The following is a 27,571-nucleotide window of genomic DNA, read 5'->3' on the forward strand; positions in this document are numbered from 1 at the left end:
TAAGAGTTAGTATCTTAATTTCTCCATAACCATAAGGAAAAAAGGGGATAATAAAACTATGACAGGCATGTATTTCATAGTAAGTAGGAGCTGATTGAGACGCACAGGTAATAAAATAGAAATTTTATTTCACAAATGCAGAAATTAAATGAATTGCAGCAATAAGTAAAGTTCATTTACAGTAATTATAATGTACATAGTAATAAAGACTTGCTCTTGAATCTGAAAAGGAATTTCAAGTTTATTAGTAGGCACTCGTTCTCGAGGAACGTAAGTCTTTGATTAAAAACACATCATGCTCAGGGCATGCGGCACTTGTGTGACAACTATGACATTTCACCTGGGATAAGAACAGTTATAAAAGCACTAAGTGTTTTCGACATCACTATGTATCGCTCGAGGGTCAACATAGGCACCCGAAGAGTTAGAGTCCCAAGTAACTCACTGTTCTATGCAGAGTTAGGTGCAGGTTTCATAACACTACCTGCGGCTACCACAAAATGTTTGACTTCGTGCACTTGTTTCGCATAATGTTTAAAGAAAACGCGCGAGGACTTCCAGCCTGTGAAGTTTTTAAGGCTTTCAAAGTCCATACTCTGAAAGAAATTCAGAGATGATGCGACTTTCCTAGGATCATGACCGGCGGGTGTACTGTCAGGATCCGCTCTGCGAATGAAGTAGGTGATTTTCGCTCTTAATTGTTTCAGTGACAGGTCGCTGCCCGATGTTTCTCCTTTGAAGAGTTGGCCTCCACCAAAGTTCGAAGTTCTGCGAAGATAGACCTTGAGGCTCTCTACTGGGCATAAAGAGACATCTTCCTTCAGGGGGCATATTCTCCAGGGGCCCCATCTTTTGGTGGGTAATTCATTTTTGGCGAGAAACGTCGGATCAGGGGAGAGGGTAACGTCTCCTGTATCGGTAAACAGGATGTGCCCTTCCTCTCTTGATAATGCCACTATTTCGCTGACTCGAGCTCCCGAAGCAAGAGCAAAGAGAAATATAACTTTCTGAGTCAGATCCTTGAGAGGGCATGAATCATTATCCAAGTTGGAGGCGAAATGGAGCACCTTGTCTAATGACCAGGAGATCGGTTTCGGTGGGGGTGCTGGGCATAGGCGAGCACATGCTTTCGGTAGTTTATTGAAGATGTCGCTGGACAGATCAATTTGGAAGGCATACAGAATTGGTCTGGTCAAGGCCGATTTGCAGGTTGAAATCGTATTGGCTGCTAATCCCTGTCCATGAAGGTGAATAAAGAAGGACATGCAGAAATCAATTGTGATTTCCTTAGGATTTTTTGTCTTGACGAAGGAGACCTATTTCCTCCAGGATGATTCGTATTGCCGTCTTGTGGATTCGGTCTTGTATTCCTCTAGGAAGTCCAGACTTTTCTTCGAGATCACAAACCTCTTCTTTGCGGCTAGGGAGAGAAAATCATGAGATGAAGGTCCTTGATTTTCGATGATGAAGCGAAGACAGTCGACTTCTGTACTTGTTGGGAGAGAACTGGGCCCGGGAGAGGGATCAGCTTGGGCTGCAGCTCCAGGACCAGGGGGTACCAGTTGCTCCGGGGCCACTTGGGAGCCACTAGGGCCGCTGTCCCTTTGAAGGTTCTCAGTTTGGAGAGGACTTTCAGCAGAAGGTTGGTGGGAGGGAACAGGTAGATCTTGGACCATCTGTTCCAGTCCAGTGACATGGCATCCACTGCTTCTGCCTTGGGGTCCTCGTACGGGGCCACATACCGAGGAAGTTGATTGTTGTCGCTCGTTGCGAAGAGATCTATCTGAAGTTCTGGGACTTGGTGAGAGATGAAGGAGAATGATCTTGCGTCTAGAGACCATTCCGACTCTATCGGGTTTGTTCGAGATAGAGCATCCGCTGTCACGTTGCGGAATCCTTGTAGGTGAACTGCAGACAGGTGCCACTTCTTCTTCTCTGCCAGACGGAAGATTGGGAGAAGCACCTGATTTATCTGGGGCGATCTTGAGCCTTGGCGATTGAGACAACGAACTACCACCGAGTTGTCTAGGGTTAGACGAATGTGGATCGAGGGAGGCGGGGATAATTTCTTCAGAGTTAGAAGGACCGCCATGGCCTCCAAGATGTTTATGTGGAACGTCTTGAACAGGGGAGACCAGGTGCCTTGAGCCTGTTTTTGGTGGGAGTGACCTCCCCAACCCTCCAGCGAAGCGTCCGTGTGGATGTTGAGTGATGGAGGAGGGTGTTGAAGAGGAATGGACCTTTTCAGGGCCTTTGCTTCCGACCACGGCTTGAGGAGAAGTCGAAGTCTGTTTGGGAGCCGTCTCTTGAGGTCTCTTCGAGCGATGGATGCAGAACGTCTCCAGACTCCCGCGGCATCCTTTAGCTGTGCACGAAGCACTGGGTTTGTTACTGAGGCGAACTGTAGAGAGCCTAGAACTCGTTCCTGCTGGCGTCTTGAAATTCGTTTGGATTTCAGTAGTCGCTTGACAGACCCTGCTATTTCCTTCCTTTTCTTCTGGGGGATGGAAAGGCGGTGTGACTGAAGGTTCCACTGGATTCCTAACCACTGGAACTTCTGAGCTGGAGAGAGGCGAGATTTCTTCTCGTTGATCTTGAATCCCAGGTGTTCTAGGTACTGGGTGACTTTGTTGCAAGATTTTACACAATCTTCGGGCGATGGAGCCCAGACTAGCCAGTCGTCGAGGTAGGCCATCACCTGGACGTTTCGGAGGCGGAGCTGTTGTACTATGGCGTCCGCCAGCTTTGTGAAGATCCGAGGGGCCACATTGAGGCCGAAGGGCATGGCCCGGAAGGCGTAGCTTTTCCTTTGGAGTCGAAATCCTAGGTAGGAGGAAGCGTGATGGTTCATTGGAACGTGCCAGTAGGCATCCGCCAGGTCTATGGAGACCGTGTAGGAACCTCGAGGCAGAAGGGTCCTTATTTGTTGAAGAGTCAGCATCTTGAACTTGTCGTTCGCTATGAACTTGTTGAGGGGGGATAAGTCCAGAATGACTCTGAGTTTGTCGGAGTCTTTCTTGGGGACACAAAACAGTCTTCCTTGGAACCTGGTGGACTTTACCTTCCTTATCACCTTCTTGTTCAAGAGATCTAGGACATATTCTTCCAGAAGGGGGGTTGATTGTTGGAAGAACTGCTGGAATGTTGGGGGTGGTTGAGTCCAACTCCAGCCTAGACCCTTCTTGACGATGCTGTGTGCCCAGGGATCGAAGGTCCAACGATCCTGGAATTGGCGGAGTCTTCCTCCCACCGGAAGCACTTCATTGCTTCTGGTGTCCCGAGGGCTTGCTGCCTCGGCCGCTAGCTCCCTTTCCTCCTCTGCCTCTGGAGGGACGGCGAGACGCGTCTCTGCCTGCACCTCTGTTTGAGCCTCTACCTTTGGGACGAAAGGTAGTCGTCTGTTGCTCGAAAGCAGGGGTGAAGACCGGTGACTGTGACAACACCGGTTGGGTGACCAATTGAAAGGTCTGTTGTGGCTGAGCTGCCACTTGGGAGGTAGCGGGTCCCGGAAACTGACGTCTTGGTTGACGTTGCTGGGGTTTCTGTTTTGAGGATTTCCTCTTAGGTTGAGGTCCGTCGTCCTGAGAGGGTTTCCTCTTCCTTGACATGCCCCACTTGTGGAGAAGGTTCCTATTCTCCGTGGCGGCTTTGTCGGTGATTTCCTTCACAAGGTCAGAAGGAAAGAGGTGTTTGCCCCAGATGTTGGAGGAAATCAGCCTCCGGGGTTCGTGTTTCACAGTGGCACCTGCGAACACGAATTCACGACAGGCTCTCCGAGCCTTCATGAAGTGGTACAAGTCCTTCATCAGGGTTGCCATTTGGGATTTGGAAAGTACCATGTAGTGGTCTGGTACTCTGGTGTCACAGGCCATAATTTCAAGTTGGACTTGGTGGGACATGGATGCTGCGAGCCTCTCCTTCGTATCTTGTTCCCGACGAAGGAGGTGATCGTTGAGCTTCGGGAGGTCTTCGTTAAACTGACGTCCGGCGACGTCAGGATCTAGCTTTCCCACGACGAACGTATGCTGGATGTCCTTCCAGTGTCGAGCGTCAGGGGGAGTAACTATGGAGAAGGGTCTGCACTCCTCCAGTGCAGGGCAGGCTTTCCCCTCTTCCACAGCTTTAAGGCACGCAGCGAAGGCCTTTTCCAAGAATGGAAGTACCGCATTTTCAGGTGCGACATAAGTAGGGTGCTTCTTGCTCAGGGCCGGAAGCTTAGAGCAGGTAAAACCCCTACTCTTGAACGTGTTGGCTAGCATAGCCTGGGCCTTCGCGAGATCGAACACTATCTCTTCCTTCGGTTCGGTCTCTTCTTTAGAGGCAGGTTCAGAGCGAAGTCGGACGTAACAGTCCGGGTAGGCCTCGAAGTTTGGGAAAAACTCCACGTCTTCCAAAGGGACCGTGCCGATCTTGTCGCTGACGAAGATCCTGCCGGTCGCGATAACCATATGCTCAGCATACCTCCATGGGTTGGCATGTGAGCAAGCGGGGAGATCCTTAACCGAAATCCTCTTCGGTTCTCTGGATCCCATCATGGACCTGATGAACTCCTGATTCTCCTTTAACCTGTCGTCCATGACGGCTCTAATCAACCGGATCATTTCTTGAGTGGATGAAGAGGGATCCGGGGTCGTGGAGGTAGACGGGATAGACACTTCCGTCGGTGTAGGAGTAGGGGCGGAGATGGAAGGAGGAGCGACCTCTTGCTCCGACTCGGCGTATTCCACCTGGTCTTCGTCATCTTCAGCTCCTTGAGCCATGAGGGTCTTCTCCGTGTCTTCCGAGACATCCGACATATGTTCGTCATCTTCGGAATCCAGGCGGCACTCGTGCATGGACTGGGCCATGACAACATCAGGTTCCACTGTAATTTGGACAGTGGGGATCAAATCCTTGGGTACCACTGAATCAGAAGAGGCCTTAGGGAACAGGAGTGACCTCATTTCTTCAGTGGCCAGGTACGGTCCGGTGGCATTCTTCTGGAAGCCACGCACCCACTTGCGTAGCTTCTCCCGAGAAGTGTCCCTGACCTCCGCTGAGGGAGGGTTATGGAAGGCATCAACTAGGTGAGCCTGGCAGACCGTACAATTCAGTGGGTCCCAGAATTTCAGATCCCCTTTCTTGTTAGCACAAGGGGCGTGAGTCCTGCAAGCCGTATGCCCGTAGAAGTGCGGGCGTTTCACAGCGCAGAAGTCGAAGTCACACTTCATCTGCTCCTCCTGTGGAAGAAAGAGAAAATGAGTATGGGGGGAGTCATAAGAGTGGTTCTTACGCTAAGTTAAGATTAATCATTAATTTTAACTTAATGAAGGGTGTGATGCATAGAGATTGAAGTAGTAAAGAAAACATACTCCATGCATCCCGCCCGGCTGGCTACCGCAAGCTTTATCCTTGGATAATCCGAAATGGCCGAAGGCACAGGATAGTATTCCTTAAAATTCCACAGGGCAATGGAATTCCATGGAAAAAACCAAGGATAAGTTTGGGACCGAGATCACTCAGTCCCAAATTAGGGGGCTAACAGGTCCCTTAGGGTAACTGCTTCCGGCAACCAGCCGCGCTAAGATGCACGCAGCATGCTGGAATTTTGAAGAATGCAAAGAGACAGCATGATTACTAATAGAACAGTACCAAGGCACTGATCTTAAGAGTGTAAACAGGCCATCTGTTTGCAGTGTAGGGCTATCAGTATTCAAATGATAGCTAGTAGAAGGGGGTGCAAGTAGTCTTGACGCCTCCGGGAGGTTCCGGCAGACCTCCGGCACGCTGGAGGCCGCTCCAGCAGAGTTTCTGGCATTAGAACAGACAATATGTAAGTCAAGAGTAATACCAGGGTGGCGGCCGCCGGCACAACGGCGGCACGCCGGCAGAGGAGCGGCGGCTCCGGCAGTCGGAGGGTGCCGGATTGGTGACTGGGACAAGGATGATTATAGCTGAACCAGGTTGCCGGCAGTGAATGCCGGCACTCCGGTTGCCGACGGCAGGCGGACGGCGAAGCTAGGAGGAAGGAGGAGAGCCATCGGCGGGAGCCGGCGGCGGTCGACAGTCCCCCGGCACACGGGGGGCTGGCGGCATGAGGGTAGGGGAGAATCACCAAGGTAGGAGGCGGGTATCGCCGACAGTGGAGGCGGCAAGGGACCGGCACCCGGATAGTGAGAGAGACAGGGGGAGGGATGTAAGAAGTCCAGTCATGGACTCACAGACATCCCCCCCTGAGAGGGTGTACCCATGATAGAGGCAGGCTCTATCACCCAGGAGCAGGGGTCTCAGAGGACCGGGAGCTAGGGTAGCCCAAGGGAGGGCTAGGGGACACCCAAAGAGGGGGGAGACCTCCACATGCAGAACACATCCAGTGGCTAACCCCATAGGACACTATGAAGGGTATATGTACCAGAGCGGACTGCACATGGAAGCTCAAGGTAGCCCTATCACTCCACCCTAAGGAGGAGTTGTAGGACAGGGGACAGATGGGTATAGACTAACCTAAGTGTAGGCTAGGCTATACAAGAGATAGGTGGGGAGGGGAGAAGAGAAGAGTCTTCCAAGGAAGGGGTTCTGTACCAGAGCGGCCACTAGGGAAAGGGAGGACACTCCCTAACCTAAGATAAGGCAGCAAGGCTGAAACGGTGCATGGGTACAGTTTCAGCAGGGGACAGAGTAACCTTCCAAAACCTAACCTAGAGCAGGGCTAAGAGCCCTGAACTAGGAAAGATAGAAGACATATCGCTATCGCAGGACAGTCATAGACTATTCCTAGCCATAGAGGAAGGGCTAGCCTTTCCTCACTCTCGGACGCAACCCTAAGGGGGGTTCATTCCCTTAGGGAGGACTGAGAGGCGATAAATACTCCATTAGACACTTGATCCCTCTACTTAGAAAGGGAATCAAGGCTAAACAGAGGGAATGCCAAGGCAGGGGATGAAGGAAGCATATAGGGGTCCTACAAGTAGGTTAGGTTAGGAAGGGACACTAACTAACCTATCCCCTATATGGTCCCTGAAGGCGAAAAAACACTTGCATCACGGTCGAAAGTATTGAAAATAATGCCACTATCTTCATAACTTAGCCTAGGATCACTAATAAAATCATGCATGAACACTTATATATAGGCGCACTGGCCTGGGGGCTATAGTAGCCGACTGGTATGAGGTCAATCGATGACCGATAAAAAGCGTCGAAACACGATATAAAAGTTCCTAGCTATGAAGACTAAATAAACTAATGTAATCGATTAGTAAATAAGGCCGGAAGCGTTGTTGTGGCTAACTAAATAAGGCGTGCATAACAACAACGACGCCATAAAATGGCGGGTCCGGTAGAGGCACAGCTCTGCCACAAAACCGCAATTATCTCGGAAAGTAATATTTACTTTACGGTCAGAGCTTAAGTAAACAATACTGGAACCTTGTACTCAACTTTCCAGAAGAAGGCGAGGCTGAAGGTAGCGACATAACGTAGATGCAAAGCGATAAGTAAAGCACAGGGAAAATCCGTCTAAGTAGGGCGAGCTACTGAACAAAGGATAAAGACGGACGTGACGTCATTTAAGCAATGGCGCCCGTTTGTTTACGTCTCGAGTACCAGAAGTAGCCACGAATGAGATTAGCTATGGAACGGCTCCCAGCTATTCTCAGCCCTTACACACCGAAGCATTAACTCTGTTCGGGGTGTAGATAGCTATGTGGCGCGTTAATACATGCGTCCCCTGTTGATATACGATGTCTTAAAGGGAAACCTTTAGGATACTCGCTCCAGAAGTTAGAATTCTGTGATAACCTGTGGTTAAATTCTCTGGGAATATCTTAGTAGTTATTTACCCAAGGAAGCTACCAAAAAGTAACCTTCCATCAGGACGCCATGGCTTGAGCCCAAAAATATACTCATCAAAAAGAGAGATGGATCTGTTATAACAATAGAAGATGAAAAAAGGCAACGTTGGATGGAACACTTTAGTGAGGTCATGAATAAGAGATACGAAGGAATGATTTGATTTGATTGATAACCTGAAGCTGGTGAAGACCTAGACGTGCCCATGAATGAATTCCGTGTTTTTAAAGACGAAGCTATCATTAAAAAACTCTAGATGGAAAGTCCCTAGGTAGGCTACAGTAGAATAACTGCTGAGATGATATAGGCCGAAAATGAAGTGACTCCCAGAATACATGAAGATTATTTTGTAGAATGTGGCATGAAGAGGCAAAACCTGATGAATGGAAGCTAGGAGTGTTGGTGAAAATAAAAAAAAAAAAAAAAAAGGTCTGACTAATTGCAATAATTACAGAGACATCATTTTTACGTCAGATGTCATAAAAAATGGATTTTGAGCGAAGCAAAAAATCTATTTTTGGGTGAGATAGCCATGACGTCCTGATGGAAGGTTCCTTTTTGGTAGCTTCCTTGGGTATATTGACTACTAGGATATTCCCAGAGAATTAAACCACAGGTTATCACAGAATTCTTACTTCTGGAGCGAGTATCCTAAAGGTTTCCCTTTAAGACATCGTATATCAACAGGGGACGCATGTATTAACACGCCACATAGCTATCTGCACCCCATATAGAGTTAACACTTCGATATGGAGGGGCGGAGAATAACTGGGGAGCCGTTCCACAGCTACACTCGTCCGTGGCTACTTTTGGTACTCGAAACGTAAACAAACGGGCGCCATTGCTAAATGACGTCACGTCCGTCCTCATCCTGATGCCAGCTGCTTGCTAATCTCCATGATACAGCAGGACAGGGCGGGGCCTGAAAGGCTGGACTAGAATAGCAGGGAGGGTCCATCAGGACGTCATGGCTATCTCAACCAGAGAATCAATGTATCGTGGTAGATTTCCCCTTATAGAGTAAGTGCCAAGGGCTTTGAATAAAGGTAAGCATTGTGACCTCGATAGAGGTTCCGTGGGGATGCAGCTTCCTGCCCTCCTGGCAGAGAAGTCCCAACGGTCCACACCAAAGTTCAAAGTGGTCATCGAAGGGCTACTCACCTTGCGGAGAGTACGTGAAGAACTCGGAGACAAGACGGAATGGTCGATATTCGTGTAGGAGCATTCTCAACAATAGATAAGTGGTGGTTAGGCACTATATTCCATGGCTAGAGAACAGTCTGGTCTCGAAGATATGGCGCAAGTAAGTATTCAATTAGGAATATTACACAGCATAGGTGAGTATATAATACGGATAGAACATATTATTCTTCTATTTCAAGGAAAAGGGGGTAATGAAACTATGACAACCATGTATTTCATAGTATGAATAGGAGCGGAGAGAGACGCACAAGTAATAAAATAGACATTTTATTTCACAATTGCAGGTTATAGTAATAATAAATGCAATAAATGATGTAAAGTTAATTTACAAACAAATTATAATGTACATAGAAATGAGAAGACTTCGCTCTTGAATCTGAAAGAAATTTCAAATTATCAGAAAGCACAAGTTCCATAGGAACGTCAGTCTTTAATAAAGAAAAAACACATCATGCTCTAGGCATGTGGCACTCATGTGACGACTATGACATTTCACCTTGTAAAGAACAGTCTATGAGAAACACTAAGTGTCCATGAAATCACTATGTATCACACAAGGGTCAACACAGGCACCCGAAGAGTTAAAGTCCCAAGTAACTCACTGTTCTATGCAGAGTTAACTGCAGGTTTCATAACACTACCTGCGGCTACCACGAAATGTTTGACTTCATGCACTTGCTTCGCGTAGTGCTTGAAGAAAACGCGCGAAGATTTCCATCCTGTGAAGCTCTTGAGGCTTTCGAAATCAATACTCTGGAAAAAATTCAGAGATGATGCGACTTTTCTAGGATCGTGACCTGCGGGTGTACTGTCAGGATCCGCTCTGCGAATGAAGTAGGTGATTTTCGCTCTTAGTTGTTTCAGTGACAGGTCGCTACCCGATGTTTCTCCTTTGAAGAGTTGGCCTCCACCAAAGTCTGAAGTTCTCCGAAGATAGACCTTGAGGCTCTCTACCGGACATAGAGAGGCATCTTCTTTCAGGGGGCAGATTCTCCAAGGGCCCCATCTCTTGGTGGGTAATTCATTTTTCGCGAGAAACGTCGGATCAAGGAAGAGGTTAAGGTCTCCTGAGTCTGTAAACAGGATATGACCCTCGTCTCTTGATAATGCCACTATTTCGCTGACTCGGGCTCCTGAGGCAAGAGCAAAAAGAAATATAACTTTTTGAGTCAGATCCTTGAGAGGGCACGAATCGTTGTCCAAGTTGGAGGCAAAATGGAGCACCTTGTCCAGGGACCAGGAGATAGGTTTTGGCGGAGGTGCTGGGCGTAGACGAGCGCATGCCTTTAGCAGTTTATTGAAGATATCGCTGGACAGATCAATCTGGAAGGCGTACAGTAGTGGTCTAGTCAAGGCCGATTTGCAGGTAGAAATCGTGTTGGCTGCTAAGCCTTGTCCATGAAGGTGAATGAAGAAGGACATGCAAAAATCAATGGTGATTTCCGTAGGATTTTTTGCCTTGACGAAAGAGACCCACTTTCTCCAGGATGATTTGTTTTGCCGTCGTGTGGATTTGGTCTTGTATTCCTCGAGGAAGTCTTGACTTTTCTTCGAGATCCCAAACCTTTTCTTCGCGGCTAGGGAGAGAAAATCATGAGATGAAGGTCCCTGACTTTCGATGATGAAGCGAAGACAGTCGACTTCTGTACTTGCTGGGAGAGAACTGGGCCCGGGAGAGGGATCAGCGTGGGCTGCAGCTCCAGGACCAGGGGGTACCAATTGCTCCGGGGCCACTTGGGAGCCACTATGGCCGCTGTCCCTTTGAAGGTTCTCAGCTTGGAGAGGACTTTCAGCAGAAGGTTGGTGGGAGGGAACAGGTAGATCCTGAACCATCTGTTCCAATCCAGTGACATGGCGTCCACTGCTTCTGCCTTGGGATCCTCGTACGGGGCCACATAACGAGGAAGTTGATTGTTGTCGTTCGTTGCGAAGAGATCGATCTGAAGTTCCGGGACTTGGTGAGAGATGAAGGAGAACGATCTTGCGTCTAGAGACCATTCCGACTCTATCGGGCTTGTCCGAGATAGAGCGTCCGCCGTCACATTGCGGAATCCTTGTAGGTGAACTGCAGACAGGTGCCATTTCTTCTTCTCTGCCAGGCGGAAGATTGGGAGAAGCACCTGATTTATCTGGGCCGATCTCGAGCCCTGACGATTGAGACATCGGACTACCACTGAGTTGTCCAGAGTCAGATGAATGTGGATCGAGGGAGGCGGAGAGAGTTTCTTCAGGGTGAGAAGGACTGCCATGGCCTCCAAGATGTTGATGTGAAACGTCTTGAATAGAGGAGACCATGTACCTTGAGCCTGTTGTTGGTGGGAGTGACCTCCCCAACCCTCCAGCGAAGCGTCCGTGTGGATGTTGAGTGATGGAGGTGGATGTTGAAGAGGAATGGACCTTTTCAGGGCCTTTGCTTCCGACCACGGCTTTAAGAGTAACCGAAGTCTGTTTGGGAGCCGTCTCTTGAGGTCTCTTCGAGCGATGGATGCAGAACGTCTCCAGACTCCCGCGGCATCCTTTAGCTGTGCACGCAGCACTGGGTTTGTCACTGAGGCGAACTGTAGAGAGCCTAGAACTTGTTCCTGCTGACGTCTTGAGATCCGCTTGGATTTCAGCAGTTTTTTGACAGACCCCGCTATTTCTTTCCTTTTCTTCTGGGGAATGGAAAGGCGGTGTGACTGAAGATTCCACTGGATTCCTAACCATTGGAACTTCTGAGCTGGAGAGAGGCGAGATTTCTTGGTGTTTATCTTGAATCCCAGGTGTTCTAGAAACTGGGTGACCTTGTTGCAGGATCCTAGACAATCTTCGGGCGATGTCGCCCAGACCAGCCAGTCGTCGAGGTAGGCCATCACCTGGACGCCGCGGAGGCGGAGCTGTTGAACGATGGCGTCTGCCAGCTTTGTGAAGATCCGTGGGGCCACGTTGAGCCCGAAGGGCATGGCCCTGAAAGTGTAGCTTTTCCTTTGGAGTCGAAATCCTAGGTAGGAGGAAGCGTGGTGGTTCATTGGAACGTGCCAGTAGGCATCCGCCAGGTCTATCGAGACCGTGTAGGAACCTTGAGGCAGAAGGGTCTGTATCTGTTGAAGAGTCAGCATCTTGAACTTGTTGTTCGCTATGAACTTGTTGAGGGGGGATAAGTCTAGAATGACTCTGAGTTTGTCGGAGTCCTTCTTGGGGATGCAAAACAGTCTCCCTTGGAACCTGGTTGACTTTACCCTCCTTATCACCTTCTTGTTCAAGAGTTCTAGGACATATTCTTCCAGGAGGGGGGTTGACTGTTGGAAGAATTGCTGGAAGGTTGGGGGTGGTTGAGTCCAGCTCCAGCCTAGACCCTTCTTGACGATGCTGTGTGCCCAGGGATCGAAGGTCCAACGATCCTGGAATTGGCGGAGTCTTCCTCCCACCGGAAGCACTTCATTGCTTCTGGCTTCCCGAGGGTTTGCTACCTCGGCCGCTAGCTCCCCTTCCTCCTCTGCCTCTGGAGGGATGGCGAGATGCATCTCTGCCTGCACCTCTGTTTGAGCCTCTACCTTTGGGATGAAAGGTAGTTGACTGCTGCTCAAATGCAGGGGTGAAGACCGGCGACTGTGACAAGACCAGTTGGGTGACCAATTGAAAGGTCTGTTGTGGCTGAGCTGCCACTTGGGGAGTAGCGGATCCCGGAAACTGCCGTCTCTGTTGACGTTGCTGGGGTTTTGGTTTGGTGGGTCTCCTCTTAGGTTGAGGGCCTTCTTCCTGAGAGGATTTCCTCTTGCGTGACATGCCCCATTTGTGGAGAAGGTTCCTGTTCTCCGTGGTGGCTTTGTCAGTGATCTCTTTCACTAGGGAGGAGGGAAAGAGATGTTTTCCCCAGATGTTGGAGGAAATCAGCCTCCGGGGTTCGTGTCGTACTGTCGCATTTGCAAACACGAATTCACGACAGGCTCTACAAGCCTTCATGAAGCTGTACAGATCCTTTACTACCGTTGCCAGATGTGTCTTGGCAAGGACCATGTAGTAGTCAGGGACCCTAGTGTCACCGGCCATGACTTCGAGCTGTACTTGGAGGGACATAGATGCGGCGAGCCTTTCCTTCGTATCATGTTCCTGACGAAGGAGATGATCGTTAAGTTTCGGGAGGTCCTCGTTAAACTGACGACCAGCGACGTCAGGCTCTAGTTTCCCCACTACGAAGCTTGACTGGACGTCTTTCCAGTGTCTAACATCAGGGGGAGTGGTCAGGGAGAAGGGCCTGCACTCCTCCAGTACAGGGCAAGGTTTCCCTTCTTCCACTGCCTTATGTACCGCAGTGAAGGCCTTTTCCAGAAAGGGGAAGGTCGCATTGTCAGGTGCGACGAAGGTCCGGTGCTTTCTGCTAAGCGCCGGCATTTTCGAGTTGGTGACGCCCCTACTTTTCACCGCGCTGGCTAACATAGCCTGGGCCTTCGGGAGATCGAACACGATAACCTCCTTTGGTTCGGTCTCTTCTTTAGAGGCGGGTTCGGACCTGAGTCGGACGTAACAGTCCGGGTAAGCCTCAAAGTTCGGGAAGAATTCCACTTCTTCCAACGCGATCGAGCTGACCTTCTCACTGATAAAGATCTTGCCCGTGGTGATCGGCATGTGCTCGGCATACCTCCACGGGTTAGTATCCGAGCATGCAGGGAGGTCCTTAACCGAAATCCTTTTCGGTTGCTTCGAACTTCCGAGGTTGGACCTGAAGAACTCATGCGTCTCGCATCTTGAAGATCTCCCGAGTGCTAGATGGGGTAGGATCCGGGGTAGCGGATGTAGAAGGAAGTGATACATCCGTCGGTGTAGGAGTTGGTGCAAGGGTGGAAGCTGGAGCGACCTCATGCTCCGAACCAGGGTATTCCACCTGATCTTCCTCATAATCGAGCTCGTCGCCCATGAGGTTCCTCTCCGTGGTCTCCGACACTTCCGACATACGGTCCACGTTGTCGGAGTCTAAACGGCACTCATGCATGGACTGAGCCACGATGCCTTTGGAAATAGCAAGGCCCTCAAATCTTCGGTAGCGAGATACGGTCCGGTGGCGTTCTTCTGGAAGCCACGCACCCACTTGCGTAGCTTCTCTCGAGCGTTGTCCCTTACCTCCGCTGAAGGAGGATCGTCGAATGCCTCGACCAGACGACTCTTGCAGACTGTACAGTGCTGCGGGTCCCAATACTTTAGGTCGCCTTTCTTGGCGGCGCAGGGGGTATGGGTCCGACACGCCGTGTGCCCGTAGAAGTCCGGGCGCTTCACTCCACAGAAGTTATGGTCACACTTGATGTACTCCTCCTGTAAAAGAAAGAGATCATGAGTATACGGAAGTCATAAGAAAGACTTACATTACTCTAAAGTTAAATTTTAAGTAGTTAAACTTTCACTTAACATTAAATAATTCAAGAATATTGTAATGTTAAAGAGAGGAGCGGGAAAGGAAGTAGATAGACACATTCTTGTGCATCCCGCCCAGCTGGTTACCGTAACCTTATCAATAGGCAATTTCATTTGTGACCGAGGACACAAAAACAGAAATCTTCATGGATCACCGTAGAGGGTAGAAGATAATTCTAGCAGAGATTGCCTGCGAGGTGTATCAAGGACTGAGACCACTCAGACCCTTAGAGTAAAGGGGGTAGCAGAAGACCCCATTTAGATTTAGGTTCCAGCAACCAGCTGCGCTAAGACACACACAGTATGCTGGAAATTTGTAATATGCAAGAAGACAGCACAGCCACTAATAAAAAGGTAAGACAATACCTATCCATCGGAGTAGCCAAGCTATCTGGTTACGGTGTAGGGCTATCAGCATGTAGCCGATAGCTAGTAGAAGGGGTGCAAGTCCCTTGGTGTTTCCGGGGGGTGCCGGCAGAGCGGCGGCACGCCGGAGGCCGCTCCAGCAGGGTTCATGGCATTAAGGTAGACACATTGAGGATTCAGGTATAATGCCAGCTTGGCGGCCGCCAGCACAGCGGAGGCACGCCGGCGGGAGGCGGTGGCTCCGGCAGCCGGTGACCAGTTCATAAGATAAGGCAGAATTGGATAGTATACCCAGACCGCCGGCAATCACTGCCGGCACGCCGGAGGCCGGCCCGAAGGGAGGACAACCGAAACTAGGTAATGGATGGGTGGGCCATCGGCTGTACGCCGACGGAAGGCGGCAGCCCTCCGGCACATGGAAGGCTGTCGACTTAGGGGAGGGAGGGTATCTCAGGAATGTGTCACCAAGGGAAGGGCGGTATCGCCGGCAGTAGAGGCGGCAAGGGACCGGCACCAGGATAGGTAGAGAGACAGAAGGAGGGATTGGAGGGGTAAGATCACATACCCCTCTGGCATCCCACCTGAGTGAGTGTACCCATGATAGGAGTGGGTCCTATCACCCAATGGCAGGGGGCCGGCAGTCGGCCGGGTGCCAGGGTATCCCAAGGGAGGGTTAGGGTACACCCAAGAGGGGGGAACCCCTGTTGGACAAATCGCTTCCAGTGGCTAACCCCATAGGACGCTATGAAGGGTATATGTACCAGAGCGGCCTGCTCAACAGGAGTTCAAGATAGCCCTATCGCTCCACCCGAGGGAGGAGTTGTAGGACTAGGGACAGATGTGTATAGGCTAGCCTATGTATAGGCTAGACTATGCCAAGGGATAGGTGGGGAGGGAGAAGAAGAGGGGTCTTCCATAGGGGAGGCTCTGTACAAAAACGGCCACCAAGGAAGGGAGGACGCTCCCTAGCCTAGGGTAGGTAACCTGAATGAGAACGGTGCACGGGTACCGTCTCAAACTAAAACAGTACAGAACTAGCCCCCCCCCTAGGCCTAACCTAGATAAGGAGTGTTAAATCCCAAGCTAGGTAGGCTGAAAGACACATCGCAAGTTGCATGGAAGGTTAAGTAACCTAACCGAAGCAACTGAGGAAGGACAGGCCGTTCCTCTTTCTCGGACACAACCCTAAGGGGTGATCATTCCCTTAGGGAGGACAGAGAAGCGATAAATACTCTGATACGGACATGATCCCCCTATATAGCAGGGGGAGCATCGCCACACAGAGGGAGCGCCCGTAGGCAGGGGATGAAGGGAGCATATAGGGGTCCTACATTTAGGTTAGGTTAGAAAGGCACACAATCAAACCGATCCCCTATATGGTCCCTGAAGGCGAAAAACACTTGCATCACAGTAAACAGTATGATAAATAATGCCACTATCTTCATAACTTAACCTAGGATCACTGGAATATATCATGCATGAACACTGGTGCTAGGCAATCTGGCCTAGGGGCTAAGCTAGCAATCTAGTATGGGGTCAGGCGATGACCGGATAATAGAACGTTAAAACATGATATATGAAGTTCCTAGCTATGAAGACTAAATAACTAACAATATCAATTAGTTAAGAGGCCGGAATAAGCTGTTCAGACGAGTTAAATAAGGCATGCAAGAGAACAGCGACGCCATAAAATGGCGTGTCCGGTAGCAGCACAGCTCCGCCAGAAAACACGAAATATCTCGAAAAGTATAAGTTACTTTACGGCCAGAGCTTATTTAAACAATACTGGGACCTGGTACTCAACTTTCCAGAAGAAGGCGAGGCCGAAGGTAGCGACATTACGAAGATGCAAGCCGATAAAAAACGCACAAGGGGAAATCCGTCTAAGCAAGGCAGCTACTAGCAGAAGGATGATTGATTGATTGATTTAAAGTTTTCAGGCATAGCAGAAGGATGAGGACGGACGTGACGTCATTTAGCAATGGCGCCCGTTTGTTTACGTTTCGAGTACCAAAAGTAGCCACGGACGAGTGTAGCTGTGGAACGGCTCCCCAGTTATTCTCCGCCCCTCCATATGGAAGTGTTAACTCTATATGGGGTACAGATAGCTATGTGGCGTGTTAATACATGCGTCCCCTGTTGATATACGATGTCTTAAAGGGAAACCTTTAGGATACTCGCTCCAGAAGTAAGAATTCTGTGATAACCTGTGGTTTAATTCTCTGGGAATATCCTAGTAGTCAATATACCCAAGGAAGCTACCAAAAAGGAACCTTCCATCAGGACGTCATGGCTTGAGCCCAAAAATATATAGTATCCTCATTCTAAGGAGACTAGAGAGAAAGATTCATGAAAAGCTGAGAGATGAACAAGCAGGATTTAGAAAAGGTAGATGTTTACGGACCAAATTTTCATTTTAAGACATTTGGTACAACAATGTGTAGAATATAGAAATCCACTTTTGATGGCATTTGTAGACTATGAAAAAGCCTTTGATAATGTGGACGGAGTAATTTTGTGGAGAGTCCGGCGTTAATATGGAGTTCTCAAATATGTAAATTTGACTAGTCTGTTCGTGAGCATAACAAGTGCAAAGTTCATGTTAGTAGAGTTCTATCAAACGAACTTCCAGTGAACAGCGGAGTACTGCAAGGGAATGTGCTAAATGTTGTTTATCCTCCTCGTATATTTTGTAATGCGTAGAACAGTTGGGGATGGTGGAGAAGGTTTGGACTGGATTGGTAACATGAAATTACCTGACCTAGAGTATTGCCTTATTCTATGTTTGGGTTCCCCCAGGTCCCTCAGTGTGAGGCACCTCGTATATCCACCAGAGAGTTGCTAATGCATCTTCCGGTGTATTTTGCATCTTCCAGTCGGGGATGCTGTCCTTATTAGCAGAACACCACAGGACTTGCAAAGCTTGCTTACTAGAATGCATGAAATCTCACATGAGGTAGGGCTCAAGATAAATAAAAGAAAGACAGGGATGAGGAGAACAGAGTATGCAATGGAAGATGAAATATAATTGGAAGGAGAAGGGATTAATGAGGTGGAATCATTTAAATTTTCAGGAACTATGATCTTGTAAGGACACCGCTCCCTTCGTCGTCCAGAAAATCAACAAACTGCTCATTTATTTGAATTCTCCTTTCGCCACACCATGGTTTCCCATGTATATGTATTCCGCTCTATCAGAGCTACATTTTGACATATGTATCATTTCATTACATGTTTCTGTTAACTCATAATTCATATATTTGTAAGTGTAAGAAAACACATATATTTTGGCGGGCAATTCATTCTGACTTGGCGCCAGCGCCATCCTACCTTTCCGTCCGCACCTTGTAATATACTCCCATGCACATTTGAATAAAGTATCAGTTGATCTTGGTGACACTTGTCTCACTGTCCTTACAACTGGTGACCCCGGAGTTGAAAGTAGCATCAACGGTTTTGGCTTTGCCATTAACGGACTTATTACGGCCATGCTACCTTCTCTATACTCCGTTACCTTAGGCATGAGCCTGCCTTTGGTTCTCCCACACTTCGGTGCATGTAAGGCAGTAGGATGAGCTTAACCGACATATCAACTTCTCACCTCTTCGCCGACTCGTCGTCTGGCCACGATGCAGGAAGCAACACGCCCATCGCACCCAACGGCCTCGCCTCCACGCCCAAAGTCAAACTGCCGCCCTTTTCTCAACACAACACCGCTTCCTGGTTCCTGAGAGCAGACGTACTCTTCCGTGTCGCTAGACTCAGCGACTCCTGCGCCAAGGCTGACATCGTTCTCACCTCCATACCTGAAGAGGTATTCGACAAGATTTCCCCATGGCTCGACGCCCAGGCCGGCCAAGTTTCATACGACGACCTGAGAACGAAACTCATCGGTATCTACTCCCTCTCCGTCTCAGCAAGGGCACAAAAAGTCCTGGACCTCGCCGGCAAGCCCATGGGTGACACCTCTCCTGTCGAGGCGTGGGACGAGTTAACCAGCCTGCTCTTGCTCCCTGAAACAGACAGCAACGGCCGACGACGTGAGATTAGCTTATCTCGCGAGATCTTTCTTCGACGCCTACCACAGGACGTAAGGGCCCGATTGATAGACGCCGACACTCTCCCGATGAACGAACTCCTGTCGAAGGCTCAGAAGCTCCACGAGGCCTCCAAAGCATCTCGCCTCGGAGCATTATCGTCAACACCGCCTTCGTTCTCCTCCTTCAGCAGCTGCTCTTCCATAGACTCCTCGGCAACGGCCCCTGAGGACGACGAGATCAACGTTCTATCAAGAAAGAAACCGCCGCAACCAACACGACCGAACCCTAGGACTAACCCAGCATGGTGCTTCTACCACCAACAGTTCGGCAGCGACGCCAAGAAATGTAGGGCACCATGCAGTTTCCCTAGAAGACGACGCCAGAAGCATCCACCTGCCACCATCGCAGCCGCAGGTAACCAAAACAAGAATGGTTTTTATATCCTCGATACCATTTCCAACCGTAGACTCATGGTAGACACCGGCGCAATGCAGTCAACGTTCCCACCTTCCAAGTCCGACCTAGACCGTGGTCCCGACAAAAACACTCCCTCACTCATCGCCGCCAACGGATCTCCCATACGGTGCTATGGGATTAGAACCCTCAAGATATCTATCATGGGCCGCTCGTATTCTTGGCCCTTCGCCATCGCTGACGTCAATCGCCCCCTCCTCGGTGCGGATTTCCTCGCCCACCACGGACTCCTCGTCGATCTCACTAACAAAAGTCTCATCGACACGGGAACCTGCCAGTCCCGCGCCCTAGAACACGACCCTGCAACAATGTCCGTATCCGCCGTAACGACGCATCCCTACGCCGACCTCCTACAAGAATTTCCCGAGGTTTTCAAGCCCGAGCTCCGACACTCGCCAGGTTCCCCGTCCAAGCACGGGATCTACCACCACATCACAACGACAGGACCTCCTACTCACGCCAAATTCCGCCGCCTACCGCCCCAGAAACTGAAGGATGCCAAACGCGCCTTTGAGGACATGGAATGCATGGGTATCTGTAAGAAAGCATAGAGCCCCTGGGCATCGCCCCTACACATGGTGAAAAAGCCAGACGGGTCCTGGAGACCTTGCGGCGACTACAGGCGCCTCAACCTCATCACAACGCCCGATCACTACCCGCTGCCCAACAGGCAGGACCTAACGAACGCGTTGCACGGTGCGAAGTATTTTACCAAGATGGACCTCCTCAAGTCTTACTTCCAGGTCCCCGTATTTCCGGAAGACATCCCGAAAACTGCCATTGTAACGCCGTTTGGATCCTACACCTTCGCATACTCAACCTTCGGTCTACGCAACGCCGGGGCGACCTTCCAACGACTAATGGATAGCATTCTGGGTGACCTACCTTTCTGCGTCTGCTACGTCGACGACATCCTGATATTCTCGAAAACCAAGGAGGAACACCGGAGGCACGTCCACACCGTCCTCAAACGCCTACAGGAGAACGGCTTGGTCGTACGTTTCGACAAATGCACGTTCGGTGCGGAAGGAGTGGATTTCCTTGGTCACCGAGTATCCTCGTGCGGGGTAAAACCCATGACAACGAAGGTCGACGCCATCAGAAAGTTCCCGATACCTACTACCATCCGCCAACTTCAGGAGTTCCTGGGGATGGTCAATTACTAGAGGCGCTTCATCCCCAACATCGCACAAACCCTGTCACCCCTCGACAACGTCCTGAAAGGAAAAGCGAAAAAACTCGAGTGGGGTTTGCCCCAGCAACAGGCATTCGCCCGGATGAAGGATGCCCTCGCGAATGCCACCAACCTGGCTCATTTCGACGACAACGCGCCCCTGCGACTAACGACCGACGCCAGCAACGTCGCCTGTGGGGCTGTGCTGGAGCAACTCGTCGATGGTTCTCCTCGACCGCTGGCATTCTTCAGCAAGAAAATGAAACCCGCCGAAACAAGATACAGCACCTTCGATAGGGAACTCCTCGCCGTCTACCGCGCCGTCCGCCACTTCAGGCACATCTTGGAGGGCACTCCCTTCACAATCGCGACGGACGATCAACCCCTCGTACACGCTTTTACGAAATCGACTGACGCATCGTCCTCCCGACAACAACGTCATCTCGCAACAATCGCCGAATTCGGGTGCACCATACGTTACGTCCCAGGAAAGAAAAATCCAGTCGCGGACGCCCTTTCAAGGATTGAAATTGACGCAATCCACCTGGGAATCGACTACGCCAATCTCGCAACCGAACAACGCACCGACCGAGAAGCACAGGATCACCTGACGGGGCCATCCGCGCTCAAGATAAGTGCGATTCCCCTCGGACCAGCAGGAGTAACTATTCTTTGCGACACCAGCACCGGCCGCCCACGTCCCTGGATACCAGCCTCCTGCAGAAGGAAAATATTCGATATCATCCATGGACTTTCACACCCCTCAGGACGCACCACCGCTCGCCTTCTGTCTGAGAAGTTCGTCTGGCCAGGGATAAAAAAGGACGCCCGGTAATGGGCGAAGTCATGCATCAACTGCCAGTCAAGCAAAGTCAGCCGTCACACCGAATCGGGGGTAGGCGATTTCCCCCAGCCAAAAAGACGTTTCGGTCACATACATTTCGACGTCGTGGGACCATTGCCCCCTTCTGGATCTGCTCGCTATCTGCTTACGATCATCGATCGCTCCACAAGGTGGTTGGAGGCATCGCCGATGACCGAAGCTACGACTCAAGCATGCGCCGAAGCCCTCCTGTCAAGCTGGGTGAGCAAGTTTGGCGTTCCTGACGACATCACGACAGACAGAGGCCCCGCTTTCCTCTCAGAAATATGGCTCGCTTTGGCGAACCTGATGGGGACGACGCTCCACAGCACCATGGCATACAACACCGCGGCAAACAGCATGGTCGAAAGAACTCACCGCGCCCACAAGGCGTCCCTGATGGCGAGCTGCACTGACGGGGACTGGAAATCACGACTTCCTTGGGTACTCCTCGGCCTTCGCACCGCCCCTCGGGCAGACGGCGAACCTTCGCCCGCCGAAAAGGTTTACGGGGAGGCGCTCGCAGTTCCTGGCGAATTCTTTCCCTCATCAACCGACGACACGCAGCTGGATCACCTAAGGGACATCGCCAGGAAGTTCAGGCCATGTCTCAAAACTTACCAGGACAGAACCAAGCACTTCAAGCCAAAAAACCTGGATGACTGCGGGTACGTTTTCGTCCGTGTCGACGCTCATCGACAACCACTAACTAGACCTTATCGAGGCCCCTACCGGGTAATTAAGAGGACAACGAAAGTCTTCCTTCTCGACGTCCATGGCCAAGAGGACTGGGTCTCAATAGACCACGTGAAACCAGCATTTCTCGAAGGAAGCTACACCGCCTCCGCCGGACCTGGCAGATCCAGAGTTCCACCTCAAAACAAGGCGCCCAACGAAAGAAAAATTATCAAACGACGACAAGAGGAAGAGATCCTTACGCCGACCGCCGGCGCGCCCCTCCGTTCAAAAACAAGAGGAACCCTCCGACGCCCGAAAAGATACGAAGATTGATCATCAGCCCTCTACGCCGCCCGATGTCTTGGGGGGGGGAGTACTTGTAAGGACACCGCTCCCTTCGTCGTCCAGAAAATCAACAAACTGCTCATTTATTTGAATTCTCCTTTCGCCACACCGTGGTTTCCCATGTATATGTATTCCGCTCTATCAGAGCTACATTTTGACATATGTATCATTTCATTACATGTTTCTGTTAACTCATAATTCGTATATTTGTAAGTGTAAGAAAACACATATATTTTGGCGGGCAGTTCATTCTGATTTGGCGCCAGCGCCATCCTACCTTTCTGTCCGCACCTTGTAATATACTCCCATGCACATTTGAATAAAGTATCAGTTGATCTTGGTGACGCTTGTCTCACTGTCCTTACAATCTCTAATACAGATTCTTTAGAACCTGAGTTTAATAAAAGACTGAAAAAAGCAAATCAGACAATGGCTAGCTTAAGTAAATATTGGAAATAAAATCGCCTGAAATTAAATATAAAATCAGGCTATATACAGTTTAGTGAGATCAGTGTTACTGTATGGACATGAGACGTGGTATAACAATGAAACAATATCCAACAGATTTTGTAGATTTGAGAACAAAGCCCTCAAAGGATATTGGGAGTTAAATGGCAGGACAGGATTAGAAATTGAACTATAAGAGAGATTACCAAAATGTCATATCTGGGTGAGAGCATGGTGAGTGGTAGATGGAGATGGTCTGGGGATGCTCTTCGCACTCCCCAAGAGAGATTAGTTCACCAAAATTTCAACTGGGCTCTACAAGGCACAAGAAGAGTTGGAAGATCCAGGTCTACATGGGTGAGGGCTATGAAACATGAAGTGGCAGATGATGAATGGCGAAGTATTGATTTAAAAGCTTAAGATAAAGACGACTGGCGAAATCTAACCGAGGTCCTTTGTGTCAATAGACGTGGTAGGAGATGATGATGATTAACCTGAGAAAATCAACTACTTTGGGAATACTCTCGTATTGATTCTACTATACCGAGAAAGGCTTGAATACCCACTATGGTCATTACGTGACATATAAATTATAAATGCTTATGGAAAAAACTGACATTTCGTTAATTTTTATGCCGTTATGACGCAATGCTTTTTGGACATTTTGAATATTTTTTACTCTCGTTTATCCAGTTATTATTATATCTTCTAGATAAACAAGAACATTATTATGACCAATTAAAGAAATCTGTTGAAAAGTGACTGGGAACATATTCAAAACCATTGCGAATGATTTTCAGAGGCATGAACATACTTTCTATTCCTTTTGCTTTGGAAATAGAGACACATTACCCTAATCCAACAGACACAGACTTAATCATTATCACAAAATAGAAAGTTGGCTTGTTTTAATCATCCATTCTCATTTAGGAAAGTCAAGATATGTCTACATCACGATCCATGTAATATCTATTGAACTTAAATGTCTAGCCATCGTTTCTACCAAAGATTATCATGTTTAAAATTATCCTGTTAATTTAGAAAGAGCACTATCCACTCATACTTTTAGTTAAAGCTTAGAATCTAAAGGGAAAGTGTACGCAAATTATCAGTTAGACAAGCAAAGTATAATATTTGAGACGGGGAGAAAATTGGCACAAGAATGAATGTTTTTTTTTTTTTTTCTGTGGTATCAGACGGTTGAAGAAGTTAAGTAGGCTATGTGGAACAGGTAAGGGTAATATACATTTATATGGTGTGCTCTTTAAAATACACTAATATTTTTTTTCTCATAAACAAACAAAGAGATCAATGAATGCAGATTTGAGTAGGTATTTCACAGGGCCTTCCATGTTTTTTTCAAACTTTATTTCACCTTTTGCATATTTCGTACAATTAGTTCTTACTAGAGGGTATAGCTTATAGTTATATTGTAATGGAGTAGTATCTGTTGTACACACTCACACACACACACACACACACACACACACACACACATATATATATATATATATATATATATATATATATATATATATATATATATATATATATATATATATATATATATATTTCTATTGGTTGGAGAGTTCCCTTATTTGGGGCATTAATCTGAGTAGAATAAGGGAATTTGATTTGTGAAATTGTATGTCATGGTTGCCAGGTTGTCCCTTTTCTGGCCAAATACCTCAAATTTGGCCATTTTGAAGTTGGACTTTAGTAATATCATGAAAAAGTTGGCCTTAAATGCTATATTTTTGGCCCTTTTTATTCTAACGGGTTCAAAGGCGTGTATTGTCTTTGTAACGGGTTGGCCTTTTAAAGCTGCAGTTCATTAAAAGTTAGCCTTTTCTCATTTAGAAAACCTGGCAACGCTGTTGTATGACCCTGACATTCTGCCAATGTGACACTGACAGTCAGACATTACCAATAGTGACAGTGCGTGTTATCGTGTCCTTACGTAACCTGCCTTGAGGATAAGTGTTTTGTTTTCACGTGTTTTAAGCTTTAACCGACGAAAATATAATTACAACAATAGAGGTGGATGGAAGTCAACATAGTATGTCGTTATAAGATACAGGTAAGTTGTGAGATATTGTTTTAAGAGTTTTATTGGTGGTTTCTAAGCTATTAGGTTATGTCATGTATTTTACCAGAGTACTAATGTATCCAATGGTCGGTTGCTAAGATTCTTAACAGCTGTCGATAGTTTACCTAACCTATGCAGGACCTAGCCTTGTCTACAATAATAGCCTACGTATATATTTGGTATATTTATAGAAAAACACGGTACAACCTTTATAATAGAAAAAAACTTTTACTATAGATTTGTGACCTGGGAAGGACCTTAAGGGTACACTCGGTCACATAGTTTATATAGGAAATATTGGCCAATTATCTTAATGTGGTTATTGTTCTTAAGATGTTTTATTTTCCTTGTTTACTTTCCTCACTGGGCTAATTTCCTTGTTGGGGCCCCTGGGTGTATTGCTTTTCCAAATAGGGTTGTAGTTAGCGCGTAGTAATAATAATAATAATAATAATAATAATACAGTAAATGATGTGCTATCAACGAATTTGATCATTGTTTCCACTGTAAATAAGCTGTTCTACCGTTATGGACCCCTCCTTCCCGAAGGAAACAGGAGGGAACTTGGGATTTTGGGTGTGCGAAAACCGAGCAAAACGTAATTATTTAACACTTGAGATTTTTAAAAATGTACAGAACCTAACAAACCCACCTAACCTAACCTAATAGTTCCCAGGTCCCAACTCCTAGTTGGGTGCGTCCCCTGGAGCCCCCTTGCCAGGTCACAAAACGTGATTGTTTATCACTCCTGAGATTTGTAAAAGTGTATAGAACCTAACAAACCCACCTAACCTAACCTAGGAGTTTCCAGGTCACAACCCCTAGCCAGGGGGTCAAGCTTCCCAGAACCCCCCCCCCCTCTTAGGTCACAAACTTTCCCATGTCACAACCCCTAGCTGGGGACAAGCCCCCCAGACCCTCCTTCCTAGGTCACAAACTAAATGTAAATCACAAATAATTCCCTACCTTATGATTGACACCCACATCTCTTTTTTTTTTTTTTCTTGGTAATCTTTACAGGATAATTGTATTAGTAAAGGTTGTCCCGTGTATTTCTATAATAATACCAAATTTCGAAATAGATTGTACTTCCCTCTTGTCCTTTCGTCCCTACAGGCGTTCCTGTTGTAGTCAATCCTAAAAATAGCTCCACAGCACTCGCAATACTTTTCCTTAAAAGTTAAATTGTCTTTGAGCATATTCAACCACTAGTTTAATACCACCACTAGAAGAATGATAAAATTCTTCATAACCATCATTGCAGTGCACACAACCATAGGAACCGGGTTTTTTTTTTTTTTGTCAAAATTACCACCAGAAGGGCTAACCACTACCTTTGCCATACTGTAGTTACAACAAAATGGAATGCCAGTTTTCCTTCATTATTCAAAGTATTCAGTCAAACACGAACAGCAGTGGGTGTTAGGGTAACTTATTACTCCACTGAAATCCTAGTTAAACTTGGTTTTCGACTGAAGTGGTTCGTAATTGGTTATAAAACCATTATGTCATAATGATGTCACAGCTCTCAGTCAATAAACTGTAATTGGAACTGCTTGTGTTTGCTTAAGAAAGTGAGATAAAGGGCTCTCCTGACTTAGGAAAAATTTTAGGTAAAAACTTATCAGCCTCATTTAATTCCATCTCGTTCAATCTCTCATATGAAAACTATACATTTTATATTGCTTTTTAAATGCCCGTTCTATGTAGATGATTATTTTTTTTTAATATCAAGTGCGGCATGCTTCTGAAGTTTTACCGAGGATCCCTGTATTTTGTGCAATTTTTTGTGGATTTATTATACGTCTCAAAGAATAATGTATACATAACAAAAGGTGAGTTTTACCCTTATTTATTAATTCACTAGTAAATTTTCCCCATCCAAAACCACTGGTTCCCACTGGGTGGTGTGGAAATTTTTTCCACACTTTATTTTAGTCACCCCTGTTATTCCATTTTTTTTTTTTTTTTTTTGTTATTTACTGGGTTTTACGCATCTTGTTTTTCTTTTGTTTCCTTTGTAACCTTCATTATTATACCTTTAAATATTCATTGCTGCTAACATGTCCATCATTCCCCTGTAAAGCTTTACCTTTCATCACCTCATTCCTCTGTAGATGATTTTATCTCATTTCCTGAGCTCACAGTACATTGCTTGGACGATGCAACCGACCGGCGACAATTTTTAAAAACAGCGCTTGGTTGCGTTCTGTTCCAAATGCTCTTGAAGCTTTGGATGTTTAACCACAATTGGTTTGTATTTAAGTAATTCTTTAATTTACGTAACTCATTGATCTTAGCTTATTGCTATTTACATCTCGGTACCTATTTATAAGTCTGTTTAGCTAGGATTGTTTCCTGTGTTATTGAACATCACTAAACGCCACTTAATTTTTTTGTATATATATTAATTTTCATAAGCCAGACAGTAGGCTAGAAGCTAATGGAATTCGTCTCGCGGATCAACGTCCCGATGATAATGCTGCCGGTATTGAGATCATTCTCGGTGCCGATTATCTTCCCAGGCTCCTCAAGCGTACCCACAATATCCAAGGTGTAAACCTGTTTAGCACTCCCGCTGGCTACGTGGTATGGGGAGAGTTGCCTGATTGGTCACGTCCTGACGTGGACCCAAGAGATGTCAGTGCTGTAACAATTACCATTAACCGAATTGATGTTGA

At 47.7% G+C, this 27,571-nt stretch overlaps 1 protein-coding gene across 1 annotated transcript in view; it reads left to right on the top strand.

Moving 5' to 3' along the window:
* Nucleotides 1-24,707: 24,707 nt before the first annotated feature.
* IleRS (Isoleucyl-tRNA synthetase) overlaps nt 24,708-27,571 on the top strand; it is a 283,203-nt gene continuing 280,339 nt past the window's right edge. Inside the window, exon 1 of the mRNA XM_068347042.1 lies at nt 24,708-24,881. Coding sequence (XP_068203143.1) covers nt 24,846-24,881 — 36 coding nt within the window. The 5' untranslated portion in view covers nt 24,708-24,845. The remainder of the gene's footprint in view (nt 24,882-27,571) is intronic.

The sequence above is a fragment of the Palaemon carinicauda genome, chromosome 23 (assembly GCF_036898095.1).
Source record: "Palaemon carinicauda isolate YSFRI2023 chromosome 23, ASM3689809v2, whole genome shotgun sequence".
NCBI lineage: Eukaryota > Metazoa > Arthropoda > Malacostraca > Decapoda > Palaemonidae > Palaemon > Palaemon carinicauda.